This window comes from Ixodes scapularis, unplaced genomic scaffold (assembly GCF_016920785.2).
Source record: "Ixodes scapularis isolate PalLabHiFi unplaced genomic scaffold, ASM1692078v2 PGA_scaffold6__148_contigs__length_123643588, whole genome shotgun sequence".
NCBI lineage: Eukaryota > Metazoa > Arthropoda > Arachnida > Ixodida > Ixodidae > Ixodes > Ixodes scapularis.
In genome coordinates this window covers 111,859,606-111,885,213 of record NW_024609881.1, presented here as the reverse complement: position 1 = coordinate 111,885,213, position 25,608 = coordinate 111,859,606, and the positions used below count along the sequence as shown (strand labels likewise).

Below are 25,608 nucleotides of genomic sequence, written 5' to 3'. Positions count from 1 at the left end.
AAGCTTACATAGCATGCCGGGAAATAAGGCAACTTGCTTCAGATAGATGACACTGAACCATTAAAACGGAATGACTAAAGAAAAAATAATTAGTCTTATTTTTCTGGGTACATGTCCGTACACAAACAATCACATTTGATGACCCGGAAGGTTAGCATATTGATGCACGTGTTTAGCTATCGCACACTGTTTTTTGAAGAGGTTAACGGTTAAAGGGCATAAGGAACGTCGCAGCCTTTGACTTACCTGGCCAGCGCACACCTCGAGTAAAGGGGTTTCGTTATCGAAAACGGCCGCGAGTTGCTCCCCGTCTTCTCCCTCAAAGTCCACCCGGCGGTGTTCATCGGCGGGAACGGCCAAAATCCACTTATGGCTGTGTCCAGTATGGAAATTGACCTATAAATGACCATTAAAAGAAAGTCAGGATATCTGTCAGAAACCTTAAAATGCTCGTTTACACACTTGCGTTTGCTTAGGACCGAGTACTTTGCGACCTCTTACGACGGAGAGAACACACGCTGGCGCCATCTATCAGGCGACTCTGGAACTGCATTTCACTAGAGCGAATTGTTTTGCGGTATTTGCGAGATCAAATGCATACGTATACTATCTACGAGAAATGGTTGTTTATAACAAAATCAAAATATATTTTGTTTAAAAAAAAAAAAAGAATGGTGCGCGAAAAAGCAGGAAATATACGGTAACTGCAAGTGTTCCGCGGCTATCTGATAGATGCCGCCAGTGTGTTAATTTCGTCGTACAGGAGATCACAAGAGGTTTGAAAGGCAAACACGGTCGTAAGCAGCCGCAAGTTTAAATTAAGCTGCCTTGAGGTCTACCCACTACCCTCCCTTCAGAGCCAATCGGAGCTCTGCGTTCTGGCGTCGCCACAACCTCTGCAAAAGAAGCAGACGAACTTGCGCTCCGCGTAGCTTAAGGCCGCAGTTACACCGCTAACCCATCAGACGAAAGACAGTTTGCAGACGCCAGAGGGTTTTAGGGAACCTTGTTTGCCCATCCGATACGTTACGATGGGCCCTCCGGTGCGCACTGCGCATATGGGAGTTTTCTGTGGTAGCGCATGCGCTGTTTGTATGGATGGATGTACGGATGGAGTTTGCACGGATGGGTGTTTGTACGGATGGATGTTAATGACAATATTCTTTGTAACGGATGGTAGCTTGCGCCACCTAGCCTATGTTTCAAAGGACAAACTGTATGTGTGAAGTAGACATGGTTCGAACGGGCGCTTGAGGCGTGTTCGCAGATGATTGTGTTGTCATCATGTCCACAGCGATGACCGCGTCGCTAGTATGCGATGTGTGGCCAGTACGTGAGAGGGGCTTCGAGGGGCCGGGTGCAAGGATTTAAAGTTGTACGTTGCGCAGCAAAGTCCACTCATCGTGGGGAGCTTTAAAATAAAAGGCCCCAACGCTTCGGGAGTTTTTGAACAGCTTTGTGCTTTGCAGTGCCCATGCGCATAAAACTTGTTCGCTTACGCAGTGCGATGCCCCTAAGCTGCTTTGGGGACTCAAAGCGTCGCAGCCCCCTGTTCCAGTTTTTTTTTTTTTTAATGGAATTTCTGATTTTTTTTTTTATAATTTATAAATCACGCCTTAGTTTGTCTTCCAGCGCAATATTAATCACAAAAAAAAAGGAAGCAGCGTTTATTTATTTCTTTTTTTAATTTGAAGCTATGCCCCGTTCCATACGCGGTATACAACAACGTTGGTATACAACGCTGTCAAAGATACTGGTGTGAGCACGTGGATTCATTTATGGTTTCGTTTGTGCGAGAACACATGCAAATGGTCTGCGAGATCAAACCCAACGTCATGCTCGCGCCAGCAGCTCTGATAGAGTTGTGCCATGGCCTCCTCTATACTGACAAAGCCTGGCAGATCGCCACGAGACGCGGCCGCCGAAAGTGAAAAGGTATAGAGCGGCACACAAGAGCTTACAAGAGTCATGTAACGGGCGCCCCGCTGCGGCGAGACGCCGAAATACACCTGTCCCGAGCGATGGAATGTCCACTCGTGCTGCTCGCGTTCCTCGCGCTACCACTGTTTTTTTTCTCTCGTTAAGTTTGAAAACCATGTTTCCGGTCCTCGCCGCTGCTAAAACTGTGCGCTCAATACCTGACTCCCCGAGAAACGCTCTGTGCTACCAGATCCTCGCGCTCCAAATCTGCGACCGCGGGCACTCTATGGTTCCGTCATCGAATTGCCAGGCTTTGCGAGTATAGAGGAAGCTATGGTTGTATATTAAGTACGAGGCGGCCACGTGATCTGGAACGAGGGAGTTGGCAAAGCACGCGCTGAGTTACAGACATCGTTACGGTTCGGCTATATTTGTCCTTGCAGCGATTGTACACGAGCCACTACCAGAATGCTTGTCGAGCTATTAATTATCACGAGCCCATATCAAATATTCCCACAATGCTCGGGTTTAACCTATTTTATACTGCGTTTCACCTTATGTTGTACCGCAGCGAAGGCTAGAAGCGCGAGCTAATAGCGTTGGCAGCTGCCCTGAATGCACGAGAGCTCGTGCCGCGGAGATGTGCCGCAGAGCAAGGAGCTCGCGCTTTCCTGCGGTACATCATAAGATGAAATGGGGTATAGTCGCATTGAAATATGGTGACTCGGAGGACCATGCCAACACATATCCTACTGGCGCTACCTCCGAGCTACGTTATCAAGCTTTGCAGACGAGAAATCGAAAGAAAGCGCTCGCTTTTATCCTTGAAATTACACCGCAACAAAGAAATTTCTTGGTCAGTGCTGTTGTGTGCGAGTATTCGCGGTGAGCAGCCCACTAGAAGCACTTCTGTTTTTACTCACTGTGGGTAGTGCACGTGCTACTTTCGCGGTAATGCTTTGCAATTTTCTAGTGCATAGAAGCTTGACATTGCACGTGCATGCATCAGCAGAGTAAGTTGAAGTATCCTCACTCTGGGTTGTAAAAATATCACCAAGTGGCGATACCCAAACTTTTCGCCGCGAATAGTATTTACACTTTAGTATAGACGCTTTACAGCAGCTGTGCATGGGCGCCGCCATAACTGACCTTCAGTTTTTGTTCCCTCTTATTCCGTTCGCTTCACTTCATCATTACCACAGCAGGACAGGTTATTGCCATTTTAGATGTTACTCTGTTCTTGTGCCCAGCATAGGCCCTTGTGAAGACCCGTCAACGCCTGCTTCAGTGGCTCGGCATCTCGGTAAGACAAGAGAAGGGCAGCTATGGCGGCTCAATCTGGCGCGCGTGCAAAGCGTCTATAAGATATACTTACAGGTAAATTTATACTTGTAAGTTCATGTAAAGTAAAAAAAAAAAAAAAAAAAGAACTTAAAATTGTTGTATTGCAGCTTAAACACAATAATTGAAGCGCTTGTTTTCTGGGTATCGTTTCCTCTACGCATCGAATTGAATTAACATATGTCACCTATAAATGTTTTTATTGCATATTAATCTCAAACAAACCCTTGACAATCATCCTTTTCGATTAGTTGCTTTTGCGTTCCCAGCATTTTTTGCGTGCTTGCTTATCAATGAAAATCGGATTTTAAGCATGCTAACGCAAGGTTAATTATCAGATGAGTCACCCATATGAAGTCAAAACAAATCAATAATTCAATGTATGCAAAAATGTGTTTCGAACGGCCCTGTATTTTTTCTCGTTATGAACAAGCACACGATACAAGGAATCACGGCGATCGCTACTTGGTAGTAACATGCTTTACGATTTTCTACAAGCCTAAAGCGTAAATATAGTTGACGAAATCGCAAGGGGCGAAAGTGTACAGGCGAGCTGGTTAGCAGACATCATAATCTGAACCCCGAGAGGAAATAGAATAAGCCTGGTTGGGTGGAAAAGAAATCTAGAAAATTAAAGGACTACTTCTTACCAAGCCCAAACGTTGCGGGCCTCTCAATTAAAAAAAAGATAGTTTTTTTTTGTTGTTTTTTTTAATACAAATTTTGTTTTAACAGTTAACTTTCAATGAACAGTGACACGACTGCCTATATGAATGTACAAGAGGCACGAAATTTGCGTGGTTAATGTTGCGCAAAAAGTGTGGCGCATATCCAACTCGCGTCTCATATACATACACATGTGATCAAGCAATCTTGGCTTCTGTGGGTTTCTTCAGTACCGTCAGTTCTAAGAAAGTAAATTGCGTGGTATTATAGTGTACACTGCTGGACATTGTAAAATCAAACAATATATTGTCAAAAACGCACCATTATAGTGTTCATGTTTCTGTTCGTGTTTTATCATCGCTGAACCAATCATAAAAACAAAAACAAAAACAAAAAAAAAAAAACACTAGGGACTGACGCGTTTGACGCTGCTTGAGTGATCCCATTACATCGTAGCGTCGGCTGCGTCTGGACTTAAGCTGAAACAATGCGTAATGGAGCGAAAATCGCTAATTTGGTGCAATAATAAGGAATGAAACATGGTGCGTGCCAATACCGTTTCAATGTAAAAAGGGAAGAGAGAGATAAAAATAAATGAGGGCTGTGGAGAGATTAGCTGCCAGTTAAAGAGGAAAAAGCACCGATGTCGTGTTCGCGCTAACAGTGTCGCGCACTGTACCTCCTGCCATATCCTCCTTTATACTGTATAGACGGTGTCAGTATAGAGGAGGCTATGCCACTGCGTTTTATTGTTTGGAATTAGATTTTTTTTTTCCATCCAGGACGCGAACAAAAGGGAAGCAAGTAACGTTTGTTACCCTGAGTACTTGCAGGGTTCGTTTCAGGGAGGCGGATGAGGAGGCCGTCAGGAGACCTCCGCTGACTCCCAAGGCACTCCACCTGAGCAGGCTGGCGTTGCTGAAGACCGACACGTGAACAAGCTGCAAATTGAGAAGCTGCGCGAGCCTGGACACCGCCGAAGCTTGAGAACAGAGGGGAAAAGAACAAGAGCCAAGTCAGACATAACTTAAAGGACCACTGAAAAGAAAAATAATGTTTTTTCAGACAGTTTGGTTGGGGCACGCGTGTCGAGAAATTAATTTTACGAGAAAAAAACAAACATTTTAGAGCAATATTGACGGCGCGAGATGTATTTTAAATTTTGGCCGCAAAGTCCATGACATCACGGAATGGTCTTGCACTCTTTCTACCTCAGCGAGATGGTCATACCCTCTCTCCACCTCAACGTGAGGGCCAAGCCGATACCCCCGAGAGAGAAAACGCGTGTCCCAACAAGATGGTTCTTAATTTTTTGTTCAGGGGCTTTTTAAGAGGACCGCATTGTAATTGTTCATTAGAGCAAAAACGATAACGATACTATATTGACAGTCCATAATCTATTGACGCTTTCAGGCAGCTGTGCGTGGGCGCCGCCATAACCGACCTTCAGTTTTTGTTCGCTGTTATTCCGTTCGCTCCACGTAATAATCACCTCAGCAGGACAGGTTCTTGCCATTTTATATGTTACTGTGTTTTTCTTCCTAACATACGCCTTTGTGGAGGCTCGTCAAAGCCCGCTTCAGTAACTCGGCATCTAGGTAAGACAAGAGAAAGTCGGCTACGGCGGCTCAGTCTGGCGCGTGCTGAAAGCGTCTATATACTACGCACCCGTCTAAAACCGCCGAATAAACAACACGCTTAATTAACCTAGTCACACCGCTCCTACGTCGTACAAAAGTAATGGTGTCGCTGCAGACGCCTATAGAATTGTATGCGGACACGACTCGAAGATGTCTGTTTCGCACGTATTTGGAACATGTTCGCAGACATTTTTTTTTTTGTATGACCAACGGTACAAGAACGTCAAACAAAGAAACATGCCTCTTTAGGCAATGTGTACAGACTGCGTTTTGAATGATGTAGTGCCGGCTAAATGAGCTACGCTTCAGGGTAGCAACACTGGCCCATATTGTGTCTTAAAATCATGGTTGCCAGTTACCTGAAGTTTTATCTGAAATGACAGAAAACGCTTTTCCGTCCTCCATAAAAGCTGCAACAGTTCGTGACAATGCCAAGCATGAGCTTCCAAACATCGAATCGAATTATGAGGAAGTCGCAGTTTTGAATCACGACGATCGGCAGTTGCGTCTGCTCTGCACAAACACCAAAATGGCGGCCCTCACAGCAATGTCGGGAAACAGAGTGCCGATACTCTAAGCGTAGCTCATTTAGGGACTCTAGTATGATGTATTAGCAGTGTCACTGCGGCCTAATGTATGAAGCAATCCTGCATGGTAAAGCCCCTCAATGCTTTTGCGTTTGTTCGCGTGTTTGCGTAAATTTTTGTTAAGGGACTACAAAAAAAAAAAAAAGAAAAAAAGTCAATCCCCTAGATAGAACCGTTTTTATAACTACCGCCAAACAGTGCTGTGGAAACGCGCAAGATAGAGTGCCTTCATACACACGCGCGCTTTTGCTTGAGTGGTGACATCTCGGCCATTTTTCCACCCAATCGTTCTTTCTATGCATTTTGAAGTGCGCGCAATCCGGTGTCACTCAGCACGAGCGCATAGCTTTGGCTAATGCATAGACGCCATTTTACCGCCCAAGTCACGCACCAAGTGCGCGAGAGCCTCACGCGCTGGCACATTCAAGGTAACAATGGATGTCTTCACCCTGAGACAGACAGACATGTAGGCACCCTAGCGCAAGACACATGCCACGAGCGGGCCCGCTCCGCCGCCATTCGCTTCCAAGGGTCGCGCTTATTTCAGTGCTGCTATGATGGGCTAGAAGGGGAGGAAGTGTGACGATGGCTTGCTTCGCCCACCGAGAAAAAATGGCAAGGATGTTCAGCACGCAGCGTTAGCATTGATATGCCCGCAGCAGCGCCACGACGGCACTCCGCCGCACTGTGGACACTAAAGCAGAAGACAGTGTCTGCACCATTGATGACCATCGTGATGTGCGCACAATGAATATTTCTTTGTTAGCTATAACGAAATTGGGCACGGCACATTGAGGTCGATGCAATGAAGACAAGCTGCAGTGATGCTATCTGGACTTGGGAAGCTCCTCGATGTACCTCTTTAACCTTCTATTCCCTGCAGTGCAGGATGGCGCTGCTATCCGTTTATCGATGACTCTCCGCCTTCCTATTACCCCACCACGGCTCCGCACCCTGAATCACTGGGTCCCATTCGCAAGCGCGATCGTGACACCTCCCTTTCTAGCCAACCTAAAGTAACTGGATCGTCGCAAAGTAGCGCCAAGCTCCTTGTTATGGTCACCCTTTTGGCCCTTGAAATGAACAATTTCTCCCTGACCTCTCCGCTCTTGGGGAGCCGATCTAAATTCTCTGGTGACGGGTACCTTTATAAAGACGTTTCTTGTATACCGAGATTTCGCTATCCACACACTGGCGAAACAAGCGTTCATGTTCGTACTGCCATCACGTGCGGTGTTGGTGCTTGGAAACATTGAAAAAATATCTTTTCTTTTGAAATACGCAAGAAGAATAATATAATTATAAGAGACTAATGGAGGTGTGCATGACTGATGAGTTGGATTGCATACACAGTGCCAAAGACGTTTATATTGGCGAGGAACGCCTTCAGTACGATGAGGCTCCTGGCGATCTTGGTGCGACTGGATTAGAACGACCCTCTGGAAGCTGTGAAGATTTGAGTGGGCCATAATGGCGATTGCCATAGCAATGGAGACCAATTAGCCAATCGCATTGCGAGGTTTTGGTCGCATGTTAGTATCTGTTTGTGTTCGGGTCGCAGTAAAGTTGGGCAGAAAGCAGGGAAGGCAATGTCGCTATACTTTCCCAGGATCCAGTGATTTTAGCCAACCATACTGCTGTGCCGCCATTTTTTTTCCAAGGGCCGCTCGAGACACGGACCTCGTTCACTGGCGCATTTGACGCTACTTGGAAGACAAATGCAAGCACATCGAGGGGCTTTAAAGAAAAGGTCCATCGCGATTTTTGATATGGTTTGTTACCATGATCATTGTCCTCGCAGACCACGACGACGCTCATCCAGGATTGGTTGGTCGCGAGGGAGACCACAGCGTTCCAGAAAGACAAATTGGAGTTCACTGAAAATTGGGAAGGCTAGAGGTAACAGAAATGAAGCCTTACAATAATGTTAATGTTACTGGCCAACCTTCTTAGACCAAGGTCTAGGAACCACAGTCTAAGGTCTAGTTCACGGTGGAGTATGGTAAGTTAGTCACTGGCTGTATGACGCCAATCTTTTCGAGATTATGTGAAACTGCCCGCTAAGAGACCTCACATCGACTACTGCTTCGGCTGCCATAAACCCGTAGCGTGGTAGCCCGCGGAGAAAAAACTTGCGCTGCAGGATCTAGGAATCTAATTTTTATTTACTAAAGGGTCCCGTATTCTTCATAGTTGAGTCAGTTGGTCTCTCCCATAATAAACAACAACCAACATACACAAACAATTAGGCTATCAGAAATCGATTAAAAACTTGTTTTTTTGCCACGTTACTTAGATTTAAAATATTCTGTTCGCACTTAAATATAGCGATCTCACTAGCCAGTTTGACTCTACGCCACCGCCGGCGCAGACGATCGAGGGAACTTTAGTATTTCTACACGCGCGACAATACCTCGCTAGAGCTCTTCGCGTGTAGAGCACGAAACAGCACGATCCGTCTCGTGCACTGCCGCCTGCTTCCTCTCAACTAAAGTTATGGCGGCCTCACGCATGCGCCAAAAGCTCGGTCTTTATGGTGCAAAAATATAGCAAGTAACAAAAGTAATACCGATACGAATATTAATATTGCCAACGTAACTAAATATGCCGGTAACTTTTTCCGAATAAAAACGGCAACATACGTTATATGCACTAAATTAACACTAATCGATTCGCCACATATACATAGGTTGCACTGACGTAATTTGGTCCTCCTTTCTGGTGGCCGAACTTCCTCGAGCATAGCCTTTACTGTGCATATTCTACGAGTAGTACACAAGCGTCGCGAGCGAGCGGAAACGAGTCAGCACAGCTTCATTATACTTGGTTTCATCTGCGAGCGAAGCCAAAGCTAGAAGCGCGAGACCAGCGCTTTTTGCGTTTCTGCCCAGCTCGCGCGCTCGAGCAAAGCCTGAAGGCACGGAGCTTTCGTGCTCGCGCTTCCAGCTTTGCCTTCGCTCGCACATAAGGTGAAGTATAACAGCAGGTTTTGGACACCAGAAAGGAGGAAGGATATGACGTCACGTCAACCCATGTATACCGTGATAGTATAGGGAGTATTCACTGGCGGCCATAGCTGTGTGCGCGAATGTTGAGCGCGTGCTGGTGGCGAGCTTCCACAGTTCTTTTGCAATGTGCGTTCCGCACCATCAAGATTGCCGGTCTTAGCAGCCTATTGATGTGAGCTTGTTCTGAGCATGCGCTCTGAGCAGCACCCACAAATATGGCGTCCAGTGAATACTTTCTATACAGATTTTCATAAAAGCGTATGAGGGCGCGTTCATTGCTACTTGTGTGTGTTGTTCGTAGGAGGTAGACGCCAGTTCACGTAACAGCTCATGCTGCCTCGTGGTCTGCTCGCGCAAACCTCCAGCAGGGTTGTCGCGCGTGCAGAAAGATACAGCTCCCACGATGCGGATCGGCAGCGGTGGCGTACTCAAACAAGCTGGTGAGATCGGTCTATTGCGAGCGAGAGCTGGCTGGACTGTGATTGGGCACGTGTGGACTGTGCTTTTCGTAAGCAATACGCTCATAGTGAGGAACTTGAGCGTGGAACAGATGTCATTAAAAACCGCGTCGCGCATCGCTCCGGCGAGAGGCGTTACCATAGCAACCGCCGCTGAAGCTACCACGGGGCAAAAGCCGCGCCGCCACGTGATAGCGTCAGTGTTAATTGGTTGCTGTGTATAAATCGCTCGGCGGCGCTATGCAACGCATTTTTTTCACACGTGTTTTACGCTTTACTTATGTGTTACAGTGACCTACCTAATAAGTAAGTTACATCAAACTATACATTGTCACTTTCCCCTGTATTCTTCTAGGTGTGTTGGAAACACCTGTTCCTCACGGCACACCGTTTCTACATATACATACATTGTCACTTAATGTGGCCCTCGCTGATATATTTATTCGAATTGTTACATTGAATTGGTTAGCATTCTGCAAGCCTCCGCATTCATACGGGAAAATTATTTAAAAGTCATACCGAGGCACGTTGAAACCAGGAAGATCAAGATGTGCAGTGGCAAAATACCAGCCATTCCTCGCCGAAGATCTCAGACTAAAACACGAGAAGTCCAGCGGACCTCGACCGGCGTCTCCTTCGCCAAAGTGAATGCGATTGCTTTGTCTTTTATTCGTGGGCTACGGAATGGTCATTTAGCTTTACCCCAATCGAACATCGACGCTTCCTGCCATTACCTCCCACACCCTAATTGCCGGGAGTAGCCAAAAAAGCCTCCTTGAAAAGCGGCCCCAGAATTCCCTTGAGTGGGTCCTTGGAGGCGTTTATCGACAGGACCTGTCGGGCTCTTCATTCGTTCTTCGAAGTCACTTTGTTCCTTCTTTGTTACCTTTACTTCTATCCTCCCTGTCTTCTTGTATCTTTGTATTTGTATCTGCCCTCTTGAAGATCTAATGTCGTGCATTTGAAAGGAGGGGGGGGGGGGGGGGGGGGGGGCTGTCGAGAATAGAACCTGCGAATATAGAGATGTTTCTCTTGAGCTGTCAGCCGGGAAACATCGATGAGCAGAGGCGACACCGCCCAAAAAGCAAGGTGGTATTGCCTTGGTTCGTGATAACCGTGGGCTTGTACAGCTGTACAGGCGTACAGTGCCCACGATTATTGCACTTTCAGGGGCCCCTGAATGTACACTGCACCGCATTGCACAAGGGACACTGCGATGGGTCTTCCTTTAAACGGTTCAACCAATAAGAAGGGAGATCGATATCACGCTGCAGTGGTCACCTGATCTCAGTTGCAAAGGAATGCGAAGCGAAAGTTCATTTTGAAAAACAGCGCGAATACCACACGGACAAGAAGGAGGAACACACAGGACGAGGCGCTGACTATCAACTGTCTATTCAGAACACATACATAGAAATTCACGCGAGGTCGGCTTCTTCTTTTTTCTCTTCCAGTCATTCGCCATTAAGCACGCAACATATCAAATTAAAACACACGAGTACATTAAAACACACCAGCACAGGTATAAGTCATCGCGTCTTCCTCTTTTCTTCTTTCTTGGATCTTCAATCTTCAATTCTCAGGTCAACCCATGTCCAAAAAAATTACCTCACTGTCCACTAGGTTAGTGGATGGTTGGCTCACGCACCCGGGTTTTCGTTTAGCTATATGATGAGCTTCTACTAGCTCCCTCGGTAGCTGATCTTTGTGTTTAAACAGCACTTTTGTGTCACTAAATTTTGGCTCACATCCACAATCACGGCAGTGGACAGCTAAATGGGAGTACGCGTTACCTTTTAGTGAACTGTGGTGTTCGCGTAGACGAATGTTGAGGCAACGACCCGTCTGACCTATATATGAGTGACCGCATGAGAACGGTATTTCATATACGGTCCCCTGTGCACAGGACACGAACTTCATGCCATGCTTGACGCGACATCCAAACAGTTCTGGCTTACTTTTCCTGTCAGCACGCTTGTTAACCACGTTTATAATTCTGCTCAGTTTGTTACGCGCTGAAAAAATTACATTGACCCCATACCTCGAACCGACTCCCTTTAACCCGTGTGAAAGACGATGGATGTAAGGTATAACGGCGACATTCTTTTTGTCTATCTTGGCTTTTTCTTTTTCAAGTTTACTGGAATCATTCTTGATATACCGAGTCACCTTATCGCAGGCTGAAGTAATAATTGAGTCGGGATAATTAGATTCTCTGAGTCTAGCGACCTGTACTGAGAAGCTTTCTTTCATCTTATGAAAACAGGTTTTTGTCAACGCTGACTGTAAGCAGGAATACGTAATACCGTTTTTTACGAGCTTTGAGTGTGCTGAACGATAATCTAGTAGTTTCTTCGTGGATCTGGGGTGGTGCATCCAACATACGTGATCTTCTTTCACGTCAATTTGGATGTCTAAAAAAAAAATTTTGGACATGGGTTGACCTGAGAATTGAAGATTGAAGATCCAAGAAAGAAGAAAAGAGGAAGACGCGATGACTTATACCTGTGCTGGTGTGTTTTAATGTACTCGTGTGTTTTAATTTGATATGTTGCGTGCTTAATGGCGAATGACTGGAAGAGAAAAAAGAAGAAGCCGACCTCGCGTGAATTTCTATGTATGTGTTCTGAATAGACAGTTGATAGTCAGCGCCTCGTCCTGTGTGTTCCTCCTTCTTGTCCGTGTGGTATTCGCGCTGTTTTTCAAAATGAATTCATACCAACTCGCCCAACTTTCCATTCTGGTAAGCGAAAGTTCGTCTGCTTCTTTTCGGGGGTTTGTGGTGACGTCAGAACAACGCCGAGCTTTCATTGGTTCCGAATGAAGGATAGAAGGTAGACCTCAAGGCAGCTTGCTTTGAGGTCTGCCCATTATCCTTCAATCAGAGCCAATCAGAGCTTAGCGTCGTTCGAAACTCCTGCAGCAAGAAGCAGACGACTTCCTCTCCGCATAGGGGACGACTTTCGGCCATCGATACTGCAGCATCATTGGCGCACATGAGACTGACCGTCCTCATTGTCCACACCGATTTAAGGAACATCTATGAGTGGTGCTTCATGGGCATCGTGGGACAGTGTACGTGCCGGAGCCTTTAAAAGCGCCCGAGGCCCTGCACGCTAGTTTATAAACTACGGGTTTTCATTTAAATTGTGTTGAAATATGATATAGCTTCCTTCGAAAGTCATGTCCAGAGCCCAAGAAAGGTGGGGCGTCGCTAACATCTTATTATATCTCCTCAGCCAATCAGATTGCCCGATTCACCAATAAGAAAGTCGAACAACCAATCACGAGGCAAGGGGCGTGAACATGATAAGTCGTTCCCCGAGCCGGCTCCGATGCAATAGCATAATCTAATAAAAAAAGTGTTAATAAATAACCTAGCGATTCTAAGGTAATTAACTTAAAATATGACAAAATGAAACGTTTTGTATTGCGCGTGAAATGGCTTGCAACTCGTTTTCTCGTGTCTATAAAATATAATTAAAATAATCTAGTCAGTCATTTTCGGATGCTGTTCGTTTCTTGACTGTTCCCGGTCTTGGACTTGATCACACCTGCGGGAAGAAACAAAAGAGATAGCACGTTCATTTTACTTTTTTTTTTTTTAGTTGAAACAACTGTCAGTTCTTTTTTACTTGAATAGTGTACTGCTTAATGCCAGAACATTTCTCAAAGTTTCGGATCTGCTTTTTTGGAAGTAAATCATACCTAATGCCAAAAACAAACATCCGTCCAACTCTACAAACTCCAAACAGGACAATTCAATTTTTTTTGTTGTTGTAAATCTGTCTTTATTTTAAACTTGGTCACTTTAAAATGGCAATTGGATTAAATTAAATTTCGTGGAGGTGAGAGAGAACAGGAGCCGGCTATCCTCGGTTATGTGGGAGGGCGAGTGCATAATATCAAAGATATCTCTTTTTATTTATATATTTTTTTTTTGCCATTACGGTATTTCGTTTTGACACGTCATTTGTAGATATCGCTGTAATATACGAGAGGAGCTCGGTGAATAGCGAGGCTAAAAATATCACTAGATTAAAAAAAAAAAAAGAAGCTCCGCTGAACATTACGATCAAACATATAATATTCAGTGCCACAGCGCCGGCTATTTTTTTTTAGGTCTAACATATTATCAGCCCCGTCTTTCGCCGAGTTGCCTATTTAGATTGCAGTGGTTGGCTATCCTAAGTATTTCGCGAGAGTGTAGTCGCTACAGATTTCTTACAGTGGTATACATAGCTTGCGAGTGTCGCCATTGATGGGTACACTGACTGTTAGTTCTACTTTCTGGTTCATTTGTACTACACAACTTATGCGGTGGGGAACTAACGCGGCAAACCGAACGCTCGCGGTGCATGAAATACCGGCATGGCCGCGAACGGCGTCACACGTGAGCTATCTGCGTATCAGTCATTAGCTTTGCACGTACGCTGTGAATCAGCGAACTCGCGGTTTCTTAAGCCCGGGTCACGCTGCTCACACATCATACATGATGTATGAGGAGTTTGTATGATGTAAATAGTATGTACGCGAAAACTTTCTATTGAAAAAGTGTTGACTTCTTCTTGACTCCTATTGCTTTCTTTTGACTCTGTCTTCCTGTTGACATGGTGAACAGAAAGTTCGTTGATTTTGTTGTAAAACATTTCTGATGATATCATTCTACCCGAGTCAAAAAGAAAAGACGTTGACTTTCTATTAACTTTACGTTGACTTTTCTGCTGACTTTTTGTTCACAGTATCATGAGAAAAACTGCAGACGTTTTTTTTTGCCCCGGGTTGAAAATTTTCAGTTGACACTCTGTGGCCAGTGTCAATACAAAAGCTACAGACTTCCTGTTGACTTTGTATTGAACATAGTACATCTTGACTAAATGTCAAAAGTCACTAAGGTTCTCAATAGTCTCTGACAAGGTGAGAGGGAGCACGACGGAAGGCATGGGGCCCGTGCTGGAGACCAGGCGTTCGGAAGACACGCCCTGCCGTTCTCACTTTGTAAGTGGCTATAGTGACTTTATTGACCCTCTTAAACTAGTCAACTGGTAAAGAAATGCAAAATAAATATTTCAAAGGGGGCAACTGGCTTGACTCGCTTCGTCCTGGGTGGTACTATGCAGGAAAGTGATGACATTTAATCTAGGAGCCGTTTTTCATTATGTTTTAGCGATTGCGCCGAAGTAATATTAGTTGTACCAATGTTTTTTAGTAAGAGATAGAGTCTAAGAACTTTTAACACTGTCTTTCCTCTGACTGACTCCCGAGAAGGAGATAGGGTACTTGGTACTTTAGTAAGTGCTGAGGTGGTCACCGACCAAATAATTACCCTCAAGATGCAGGCTATATCAGGCTCTGAGGCAAGGACAATGATTCAGGTATTGACTGCTTTATGATGTTTTCGTTTGTGTATGTTTCTAATGTGTATTTGTGTAATGTATGTAGCGCGCTCAAATACCACAGGGGCACCATTTCCTAACAAAATGCAAAATTTAAGAAAATAAAAAGTAATCCGCGTGTCTGTTTTTTGTTTTTTTTTTACGTTCTTTTGCGGTAGATTATTTGGAGCTGAGTGGAAAGTCGTAGTACGCCTCCAAAACTTTGTTGAATGAATGTCAGCATTTTTTTCTCTTTTCGATTGAAAGCTGTAGCTTTTCAATGGAAAAGCTCCAGAAAAAGCCTCTTGGAGGTGACAGAAAGTCTGCCGGCATTTTTATTAAAAAGTGGGCCAATATTCGAAAGATACTAAACAGGAAAGCTAGAGAAAGTCATATGAAAAGCTGTTGACATTTTATATCCTCTGGTGAGTTTTTTCAACTGCCTTCCAACAGTAAAACCCCGAAGTTTTTTTTTTTTTTTTTTTAAGGGTTTGAAGTTGACCTATATTTATGTTATCAATTTCCCCCCTCATCTAAGGCTCTCGCTAGTCGAGTGCCTTTAAGGTATAAAATTGAAAGGAAATTAAATGAAATTAAATGATATGCAAAGACAGCTGGCAGACACGTCTCACCGCAATATCATTGTTTCGAATGCTGCGTGCTAAGTTTCTCTTTGAACCCATTGTCATGCGGCATTCAAAGCACGCATCTCATAGTGACTTGCGTTCGAATCTGTCTGTAGACTGCCTTTTGTATGGCGTATAAACAGTGTGATCCCGGCTTTAGAGTCTGAAGGCCCGCTGACACACTTGCAACCGAGTAGAAACGACTGAAACAAGACCTGTTTTAAGCCTCTTGCGACCGCGTAGGACCAGATGCGCTGCCGCGGAGCAGATCCTACGTAGTCCCAACAGGTTTAAAAACCCGGTCTTGTCTCACTCCGTCCTACTCGGTCTTAAGTGTGTGAACGGCTCTTAAAGGCCCGTTCTCACACTTGCAAGCGTGTAGGACCAACTGAGTCAAGACCGATTTTTACACCCTTTGCGACGGCTTAGGACCAGCTCCGTAGCAGCGCATCCAGTTGTAAGCCGTCGCAAGAGGCTTTAAAGCAGGTCTTGCCTCAGTCGGTCCTACTCGGCTGCAAGTGTGTGAGCGGGCCTTGACGTTCCCATAGACAGCTGGTATGCATACGATACGAACTCGCAAAGTGCGATTCACACACTTGCGTGAGTACGACCGAGTGCGACGGCAACGGCTTGCGGCGTACGGGTCGCTATAGCAACAACTGCGTCGGCTCCAACAAGACGGGGTAAAACCAGGTTTGTTGGAGTCGACGCAGCAGTTGCCATAGCAACCCGTTGCAGTTGCACCCGGTCGGACTCGAAGCGAGTGTGTGAATCGCTCTTGAGACGTGAGAATCGGACGTCGTGACCAACGTGGAAGATGACGTGTCCCCTGCCGCTCTGGTGCACCCTGGGCCCCAGTTCCTCCAGCTTGGGCATGCGCATGGCCTCGTCGTACGTGGGCGGACGCTCGGCCCACCACTGGGGCATCGCCGAGGCGCCCGGCTCTTCGGGCAGCACGTCGGGACTGGACCTAGGGCTCGGGTCGGGGGCCCTTCGGCTACGACGGGCAGCGGGCCACAAGACGCCGGAAGACCAAGACGAGGTCTCCGGTACGACCTACAAGAGTCGCGCGGGGAGCTCGGGTAAACATTCTGGGGCATTGGAGTCAGGTGGTCTGCAGAGCAACGCCTACGTTCGTTGGGGTGGAAAAGAACAAGGTATGAGCCAATACCGCATGAAAATATCATACGTATGTACCCCAGACCAGCACAAAAGCAGCATACACCTGGACTACTATGCACCAGCAGCCATCGCAAGCACAGCGACCGGCTGCCAGCAAATCTCAAAGCCACTAAAACTAAAGCCCCCTGATGTTTGGGTTTGTCTTGCAAGTAGCGTCAAATGCGCCAAAATGCAAGGTTCGTACCTCGTGCAGCCCTTGGGAAGATCATGGCGGCACAGCGCAGCACTGAGCTAGATTTCAGACGCCATGTTATTCCCAGAAGTGGCGCGCACGCGTGTCTCGAGCATTTCCACAACAATAAATGGCGCCAATTTTCCCAAAATAGAGGGGCTTTAATGAGCGGTCTTTAGAACCAAATGGCGGCACACGGCAGAACTCGCTCGAGGCACATGTTTCGCGCGTTTGCACAACAATGGTTGCCGCTACTTGGAAGAAACGGGGAGGCGAATTTGATCAAGGGGCTTTAACTAAGACGGGTGTCTCAAACAAACATCCCGGGAGGTAAGGTGAACTAACGGATCAAGCTCGTTGCGTAAATTTATATTCGGTCATAGCTCGTGCACGTCGTGTGCTGCAGCTCAACTCACAACGTGCCACACATGGTGCCGTAGCAGACGCTCTGCCTATGATATAAGCTGAGCTCGAGCGACCGCAGCTTCAATACTGTACTTCAATCTGGTTCACACACCTGGAAAATTGCCTGGCAAGATTGCGGAGTGTCCGGATACGTGCAGCCTGCGCATCGCCCCATAGGCGAACTTCAGAGCTACTCCGTACAGTCCGCTGGCTGCCCCTGTCGTTGCAGCATGATACGGCACCCTTCCGGCTTCTCTTGCTGACCAGGCACGTATCCAGGGGGGGAAGGGGGGGGGGGGCTTTTTTTTTTTCTTTTCGAAATCTTCCATTTTGCGGGGTTCTCCCCTCCCCCTCATACAGCATTTCTTCATTGTCCCCCCCCCCCCCCCCCCCCCCCCCTTTCCCGAACCAAAGTCCTGGTTACATGTCTGTTTCTGACGCTTCATCATTCCGGTACTTCCCGCACATTGACCTCCCAGATTTATAGGGTGCAAAACGACGACCTGTGCCATATTCTGGCACGCACCCTGAGTCATCGACAAGCTGAGTTCCTTCTGCGCATCTGTCCAGCGGTTGCGTTCCCTTCCACGCTTCGTAAGAGACTGCTGCGCTAAGACCCACAAGAATAAGGACGATCTGTCACCATGTCGCGCAGCATTTTTGTATACATAGTCGCTAAGCCGTACATTATTTTTGTATATGGTCGCCTTACTGCACTGCACCTTTGTCCGTAATCATAAAGCATTACAGAATATTTGTGAATAGCGCTATTTATTTGCTTATTCATTTTTGTATTTATTGCCTTCTTGCATGATTTATTTTGGTGCACTTGGCCAACTGGTACGGGCTTCCAAACTTTCCGGTACACATCAACCCTACTGCGTCCAAATAAAGATGATTGTGATAAGCTTCACAAACACCTGCTGTATTAGCTCACAAAGAATCTTGTATTACACACAAATCAACATTAATATCCTCTGTCATTCATAACACCTTTCTTGTCTTATCACAGCGGACGACCTAGAAAAAAACATTATCTTGTAAATATCGCGCCTGCGGATAGTGCGCACCGGCTAAAGTTTCACCTTTTAAACATGCATCCGGAAAATACGGCATACACCTCGTTGTCTGCCTGAATGCGAAGTGCCGTATTCGATATGTTGAGGTACATCGCACCACAGTCTTCGGTCGTACAGTACCTGTCTGGAGCCGTGTGAGTAGCGTCTGAGTCCTAGGTCGAAAATGAAGAGAAGCGGTGCAGGCAGCAAGAAGGCCATGCCGATGATGAGGCCTCCGGCTCGCTCGGCGGCGCCCTATAGAAACAACACAGTAGATATATTTTAGTGTACTAACTCTCGGTCTGGAGGGGTACCTATGTTGAAAACTCTTCAGTCAGAAATACCTAAAAACCTCTGTCCCTGTAAGTGTATTCTCTTTCGTGTCGTCTGTATCAGAAACACTGATCAACGACCCCAATCCACCAAGGTGACAGTTCGAACTGAAATAATGGGGAGCGAACAAGCCAATGGGTGCAGCTGATACGTCAACATATCTCGTGACGGGGATACTAAAACGGGACACGCAGAACAAAAGCGTTCAAACGCTGTCATGCTGACGCTTGTTGGTCTGCCATCTAGCTGACTGACCCCGAGTCCAGGACTGAAAAGCACTGCCGCGATGTTTTCCGTGATTTGAATTCGTGTCCTCACCGATGTTGGGACTTCCATCATGACCTATCATTTTATGTATGCCTGTATCGGATATGGCGTCAATGTAACCGTCAGCCAGACCCCTTATAGACAGTTCACACTTCCCACAGACCCTAAGTGACTGCCGCAGAAGGAACGCAATATTGCCATATCGCCGGGGCTGAGGACCACGCGTTTAAGAGTTCTTCCTATCGGTTTTTTAAAATCGCGTGCCACGCCTCGCAGGTGTGGCAGGCGCCTTTGGGTCATGGCACAACTTGATGTAAGAATGAGCAGTGCTGAAACCACATAAAATTTCTCGGAGTTAGTGGCTATATTTTTTGTTGCGTTGCAAGCTTACCATAGTCTTGACTTCCCACCATTTTGAAGTATTTTTAGATGAGCAGGTAAGAAATTTTAAAGGTGGTCACTAAAAAGCTGACAAAAAGAGAAAAAGGTATCGTATTTTTTTGCAGTTGCTCGACGCCCTCTATCTTCAGAAGGGTGTTCTTGGGACCGTAAACTCTCCAGAGCTGTCCCATACATAGCTAGCAAGAGTCACCGTTGCTGGGTACTGACGGTTATTTCTACTTACTGGTTCCTTCGAGCTTCAACTTTTGCGCTGTGAAACTAACACGGTGAAGCGGACGTTCGCGGCACATAAAATACTGGGATGGCCGCGAATGACGTCACATGCACGTTATATATAGTTTGCGTGCAAGCATGGCGTAAACGTACCTGCGAGTGCTGCGTTCGCCTCCACAGCACCGACGGTTATTTTTTTTTTACTAATTTATTCGTTGACGTATCAGCACTGTGGTGTATGCTAAGCCCAAAAAGGACCAAAGGCCTATAGGAGTAACCTCGAACAAAAATTTGTTCAGCAGACAAACCACCAGCATAGCCGATGAAGCGACGGATGTCCGAGCTAACATCGAATCTAGAGGCCACTCATCCTTGTTCCAACACCTCCTAGATAGGTCGCAGAGCTGAGCTTGAGACGTCGTGTTTTGCACATTATGAGCAAGGCCGTGGTGCTGGATTTCTCTACGTCAGTTACCGTGGGCCAGCGCGGAACGCAGTTTGGACCACTATATACTTCGTCTTATCCCACGATGGACTAAAGGCCAAAGCCACGGGTGCCAGGTTCAATCCCGTTACACGCTATACTATGACACGCTTAACATTGATTAGCGGTGGACGAATAATGCTCGAATTCAAAAGTGCCGCATCATTTCTATAACTTCGACGCTGCAAAGAGCCTATAAGTCGTGGTTTTCTTTGCGACGTAAAATTATTGAGTCACTCAGTGCTCTTCGATTCGAACCACTGTCCACCCGTCCCCTAATCAGTGATCCGAGACGCGGGCACCGATACGTGCATCGAAGCGAAAGACTGCACAATTTCTAAGTGGCTCGTGATTGGATCTGGCTGTCGGTAGCTTTTGCCTTTAGTCCATCGTAGGATAAGACCAAGTATAGTGTAGTGTCAGCATTCAGCTGCGACTTGTGTCCTCACTGGTTGAGACGAGCGCCAAGACAACTTATGACGAAGCACTCTTGTTCAACTGTAGGTCATGGTCCAATCTACGCTCCGCGCTGGCCTCCGATAAATGACGCCACAAATCCCCTGGCCCACCTGTGAGCCTCCCAGCAGCGTGGCGAGAAAAAGCAGCAGGAGCCAGATGAGGCCCGCAAGGAAGAGGATCTCGGTGAGGAAGCAGAGACATCGACGCACGTGCGCCGGAAACGCCATCTCCCGGCGTCGGCCGACGACTACGCCGGCCGACCGGACGACTCGCCCGCGTCGGGGGACGCTGAAGATCTGCCGGGACTGGCCCGCGACGTCGGCGAGGGGCCGCTGCTGGACCGGCGGTTCACACATGCCCCATGCGCGGTCCTTGCGGCAAGATGGAACTCGACCGCCGCCGTCTCGCCCCCGTGGTGCGCTTCCGCTTCCCCTCTGAGGGGTCCCCACCGAGTCCCTTTGTCTTCTTCTTCTACTCAAGATGTGTTGTTGGGCGAGTCGGTTGCGGCCGAAGCACGTGGAGCGACAGCTCACTGCTCACGCTGCAGAACTTACCGTTCATTCACACTGGAAGCGGATCCGCGTTCGCAAAGCGGTTGCGAACGCGGTTGTATAAAGATCCAGTGCAATTGCACGCGCACTTGATGTCATCGAGTGCGCGTGCAATTGTACTGGATCTTTATACAACCGCGTTCGCAACCGCTTTGCGAACGCGGATCCGCTTCCAGTGTGAATGAGCGGTTAGGGTACCTAAAGCCGTACCCAGGCATGGCCTCCAAGATTTTTTTCGCGCGCTGGTTACGCTCGTTAAGATATTGCATACGTTAGTAGAGACTGCCACTGTTACTGCTTGGTGGCGCTCGCATCCAAACCACTATACAAAGATATAGCCGAGAATTATTATCATCATAATCATTATAGTCGGTCTTCAGAACTTAGGAGCAGTGCGAAATGTAGGAGGAGATAGAACCCTATCTAACTAGTTGAATTTTCTAATACGCATAATTTAAGACGTCCATTCAGGTCAACCTGGCCTTTCGAGGCAGGGGTAGACGTGGTATGGTCCAATGCCTGTAGACATTCCCCAGCCCCAACCTCGGATATTATCGAAACTGACCATCCCTACAATGGAGCACAAGTAAGCTCCCAAACGACGTAAGGGAGACGTTGATAATGAGGACATAGTTGTGACCGACCACTGCGAAAAAATGGAAGAGGCGGAAGCCGGAGGGGACGCTGAGTTCACCTTAGTGCAACATCGTCGACAGAGCACGACATGTGTCCCAGTCCTTCCAACGCCCGGGCAGGAGGACAAGCGGTTGCAGCAACAAAACCCGCTGAAATTTTCTGCTGTAGTAGAAACACTGGCTGGCGCGCCCATCGTGAAACATCGTTTTACAGCGAGTGGAGGTCTTCTACTTGGTATCTCAGAAGTACCGACTGTGCATCGACTTCTCGGAGTGTACTCCCTTTGTTGGATTTTAGTAGAAGCAACATTGCCCAAAAGCACCTTTAAAACTTCGGACTCCTCAAAGGGAGTCCACCGATATTGACCTCAACAAATTCCTGGGACCAACCGGAATGATTGCCGCTCGTGGGCTCTGCCAGCGATGCGAAAATGCAAGAGATCCTGCACAAACAGCCGACCGGGTTGTACTAACATTACGTCCAAACACCGAACGACCGGACAAGTTGAACCTCGGCTTCACACGGCACAAGGTAACCGAGTACAATGAGGCACCTCCAAGGTGTTTCAACTGCCAGGCCCTCAGCCAGGTTGCAAAGTACTGCAAGGGGAAAACAACGCAAGAGGTGTGGAGAACCACACTCGACCAAAGAATGCTCTGGCACACTTCCTACAAAATGTGCAAAATGCCTCGGTGCACCATCCTGCTTCTCATGCAAATTGCAAAGTACGCCTGGCAGCGCTTTAAAAAAATATATTTTACGTACCAAAGCTTGCTGAGACGCAACGCGAACTGACTGAAGCACAATATGAATATCCTGCACTCCACAAAGGAACAACCCACGCAGATTATTTCCATGTGCAAGCAGGACGAAAACAACAACCTAAGAAAGACTCGTAAAAAAGAGCTACGTCGAGGCCAGTGCATATCCCTTCTAAGGGTTCTGCATCCACTGATAAAGAAAAGTAAGGAAAGTCAGATGCGAAGAATGGCCAACAGCAAATGACCCAGACTAGACCAAAAGGAAACCTTGCAAGCCGGAGGCATTCGGTTTAGAGAAGCTCGTTTTAGCGAACGCCGTTTTATTGACCCTCGTTTATCGAATGCCTTTATAGAGAACCCAGTTTAGAGAAAATGGCGATGAGCCTCCTTTTAGCGAATTCGGCCGCCGCGAAGTGGCGTGCATGGGTAAATCAGGTGAGTTAACATTTTTGTAATGAGCCGTCGCAGACTGCCGCCGCGAAGCGGCGGGAGCGCAGCAGGGGACATGGCTTAACACGCGCACCAGTGATACACGCGAGAAGTAGGAAAGCCTTTTTTTAAAAAGCGTCTCCTTTTCGATGAACGGCGTTTCTCTAAACTGAGGCTCTGCTTTCTCTAAACCGTGCTTCGATAAAACGTGCCCATTCTCTAAAACGTGCTTCGATGAAATGGCATTCGATCAACCGTAGCAAATCCCTTGCAAACAGTGATCTACTTTCCGGTCGGCGCGTGTCAGAGGAGCTAACGCAGGAATCAGCCACATCCGATAGCATAATATGCTTCATCTTCTCTGCACTGCGGAGCGCCATTGCACAAATGCCACCAAGCACGTTGAAGACAATTTTGCAAGGAATGGTGCTCCAGTCCAGCTATCGTCGGAAACATAAACGCTTTTCAGCAGAGCGATGCCTCAGAGCAACGCTGCGGGGTCCGCTTTGCACGCGCCGATCACGCGAGGCCGTATCAAGGTTCTACCCTCGATTATTCAGTGGAATATTAATATTCTTCGACCTCGACTCGCCGAACTTCGTCGCTGCTTCCTAAAGCTTCAACCAAATGTTCATGCTCTTCAAGGAACGCATGTTCAACCAAGACCTCATCGATTATCCCTATGCGTATAATATCACGGTAAGACACCGCACCTTGACGGAAAATCTAGGGCATTTATATTCGTTCAGAATAACCCCAAGTAAAAGGAAATGACCTTATCAACTTGAAGACTTTTTTACGATAAGCATACAGCCGTAACAATAAAAATGGGCAAACATGATATCAAGCTACATACGTCCTTACCAACCTTGGGATCTCAATAAAAGGAGAAAGGTCAGAAAAATGTGCCCTTGGTCAATCATGTGTGCGGGAATTTGAGTGCGAACCACCCTGTCCGGTAAAGTGACACAATCACGCAAAGGGGAAATGCGCTCATTGATGTAACGAAAGATCTAGGCTTAAGATACCTCAACAACAAATCGCCAATCCTTATTCGTCCACTCCTTAAAACAGACAGTGTCCTCCATCTTACCTTCGCATGTGTCACACAAAATACAGATGGTGTGGAGTTCAGAGCCTGACAGATGGGGAAGTGACCACCTTGCCCATCTTGCCTCTCCCCATCACGGTCATCCCACGGACGAACAAAATGCATCAGATTACCAACTGTGATGTTTATCGTGTTACTCTTAGCTCAATGTTAACAAGCCAAAATCCTCCAGCAATTAGGGCCGTAACCACGGCCTTCAAAGTCACCACTAAGCAAAGATCGCCCTTAACAACAAAAGCAGTCCCAGACCCGACATATTTGAACATTCGCGCCGCATTTCGGCGAATTCAAAGGATAGCTAGGTGTTCTAAGCGACCGCAAGACTGGACAACGTCATGACGAACTAAGGCCAGTTTTATTGGCATTAACATACTATGTACAGAATCGCTAGGGAGTAGAAAAATACCCGAAACATGCTCTCAACGAGACAAGCAAGCCCGAAATCGCTTCCGGTCGCAGCAGGTCACTCGAATAATTGCTTCAATGTCAAATCATTAATTGAATCGCTTCTTAAGCTCGGACCTCATAGTTCCTGACGATCAAGAGTAACTTCTATCTGTCTTTACGCCCATATATCGAAGCGGATGCACACATCTTCTCTTGCACACACTGTAAATAAAAACATTAAAAAAAAACTATCACCGACCCGGTGATAGTTGCAGGGGTGTGGAGGTAAAGAAATTGTGTATTTCAGTGGGGAGGAAAGCATTTTCTCAGGCTAGGTGGCGCAAGCTACCGCGCGTTACAAAGGGCATACCCAACATCATCCGTCTATCCATCCATCGATGGGCAAGAAACGTGCGATTGGATCCGAGTACTCACCGAGCGCTGACCCAGCTCTCGAATCCAATACTTGCTCAGAGTTTGTTCCCAAACAATGGCGGACTCTAATAAGTGGCGCCCAACGTTGGTGGTGCCGTAGCTACTACAGATGGCGCACATTTTTTAAAGGGGTTTATTCGAGCGCTGCAGATGTTCTAAAGTTCAGAATTGGCAAGCTTTGTGGGTGGCCTCCAAGAATTCCGGCGCACACCGGCAATTTTTGGAGGGCATGATTTATGTTGTGTCTTCAAGCTATTCCTTCACCAGTCACCAGGATTTCCCAATTAACATGTGACAAATGCAGTACGCTCAGATAAGATAGGAATTCTAGTAGCCAGACTAGCAGTGTAAGACCAATGACTCCTCGGACGGATTATTGAACAGTTTTATTGGCATCGACATGCTATGTACAGAATCGCTAGGGAGTAGAAAAATACCCGAAACATGCACTCAACGAGTCAGGCAAGCCTGAAATCACTTCCGGCCGCAGCAAGTGACTCGAATAATTGCTTCAATGTCAAATTATTAATTGAATCGCTTCTTGCGCACGAACCTCACAGTTCCTGACGATCAACAGTAACTTCTATCTGTCTTTATGCCCATATATCCAAGCGGATGCACACATATTTTCTTACACACAGTGTAAATAAAAACATAAGAAGCTGATGCTTACAACGTCGTCAACAAAACCGACGTTGTATT

At 46.8% G+C, this 25,608-nt stretch overlaps 1 protein-coding gene and 1 pseudogene across 1 annotated transcript; one reads left to right on the top strand and one right to left on the bottom strand.

Annotated features, from left to right (window-relative positions):
* Positions 1-129: 129 nt before the first annotated feature.
* LOC121045830 lies at positions 130-20,823 on the bottom strand. The gene is made up of 5 exons (XM_040499164.1): positions 20,707-20,823; positions 18,580-18,693; positions 16,432-16,677; positions 247-396; positions 130-186 (listed from the first exon to the last, which is right to left on the bottom strand). Exons 1-5 carry the CDS (start codon positions 20,821-20,823, stop codon positions 130-132), a joined length of 684 nt encoding a protein of 227 aa, XP_040355098.1.
* An 839-nt stretch (positions 20,824-21,662) lies between these two features.
* LOC121833013 lies at positions 21,663-23,857 on the top strand (annotated as a pseudogene).
* The last annotated feature ends 1,751 nt before the right edge of the window (positions 23,858-25,608 follow it).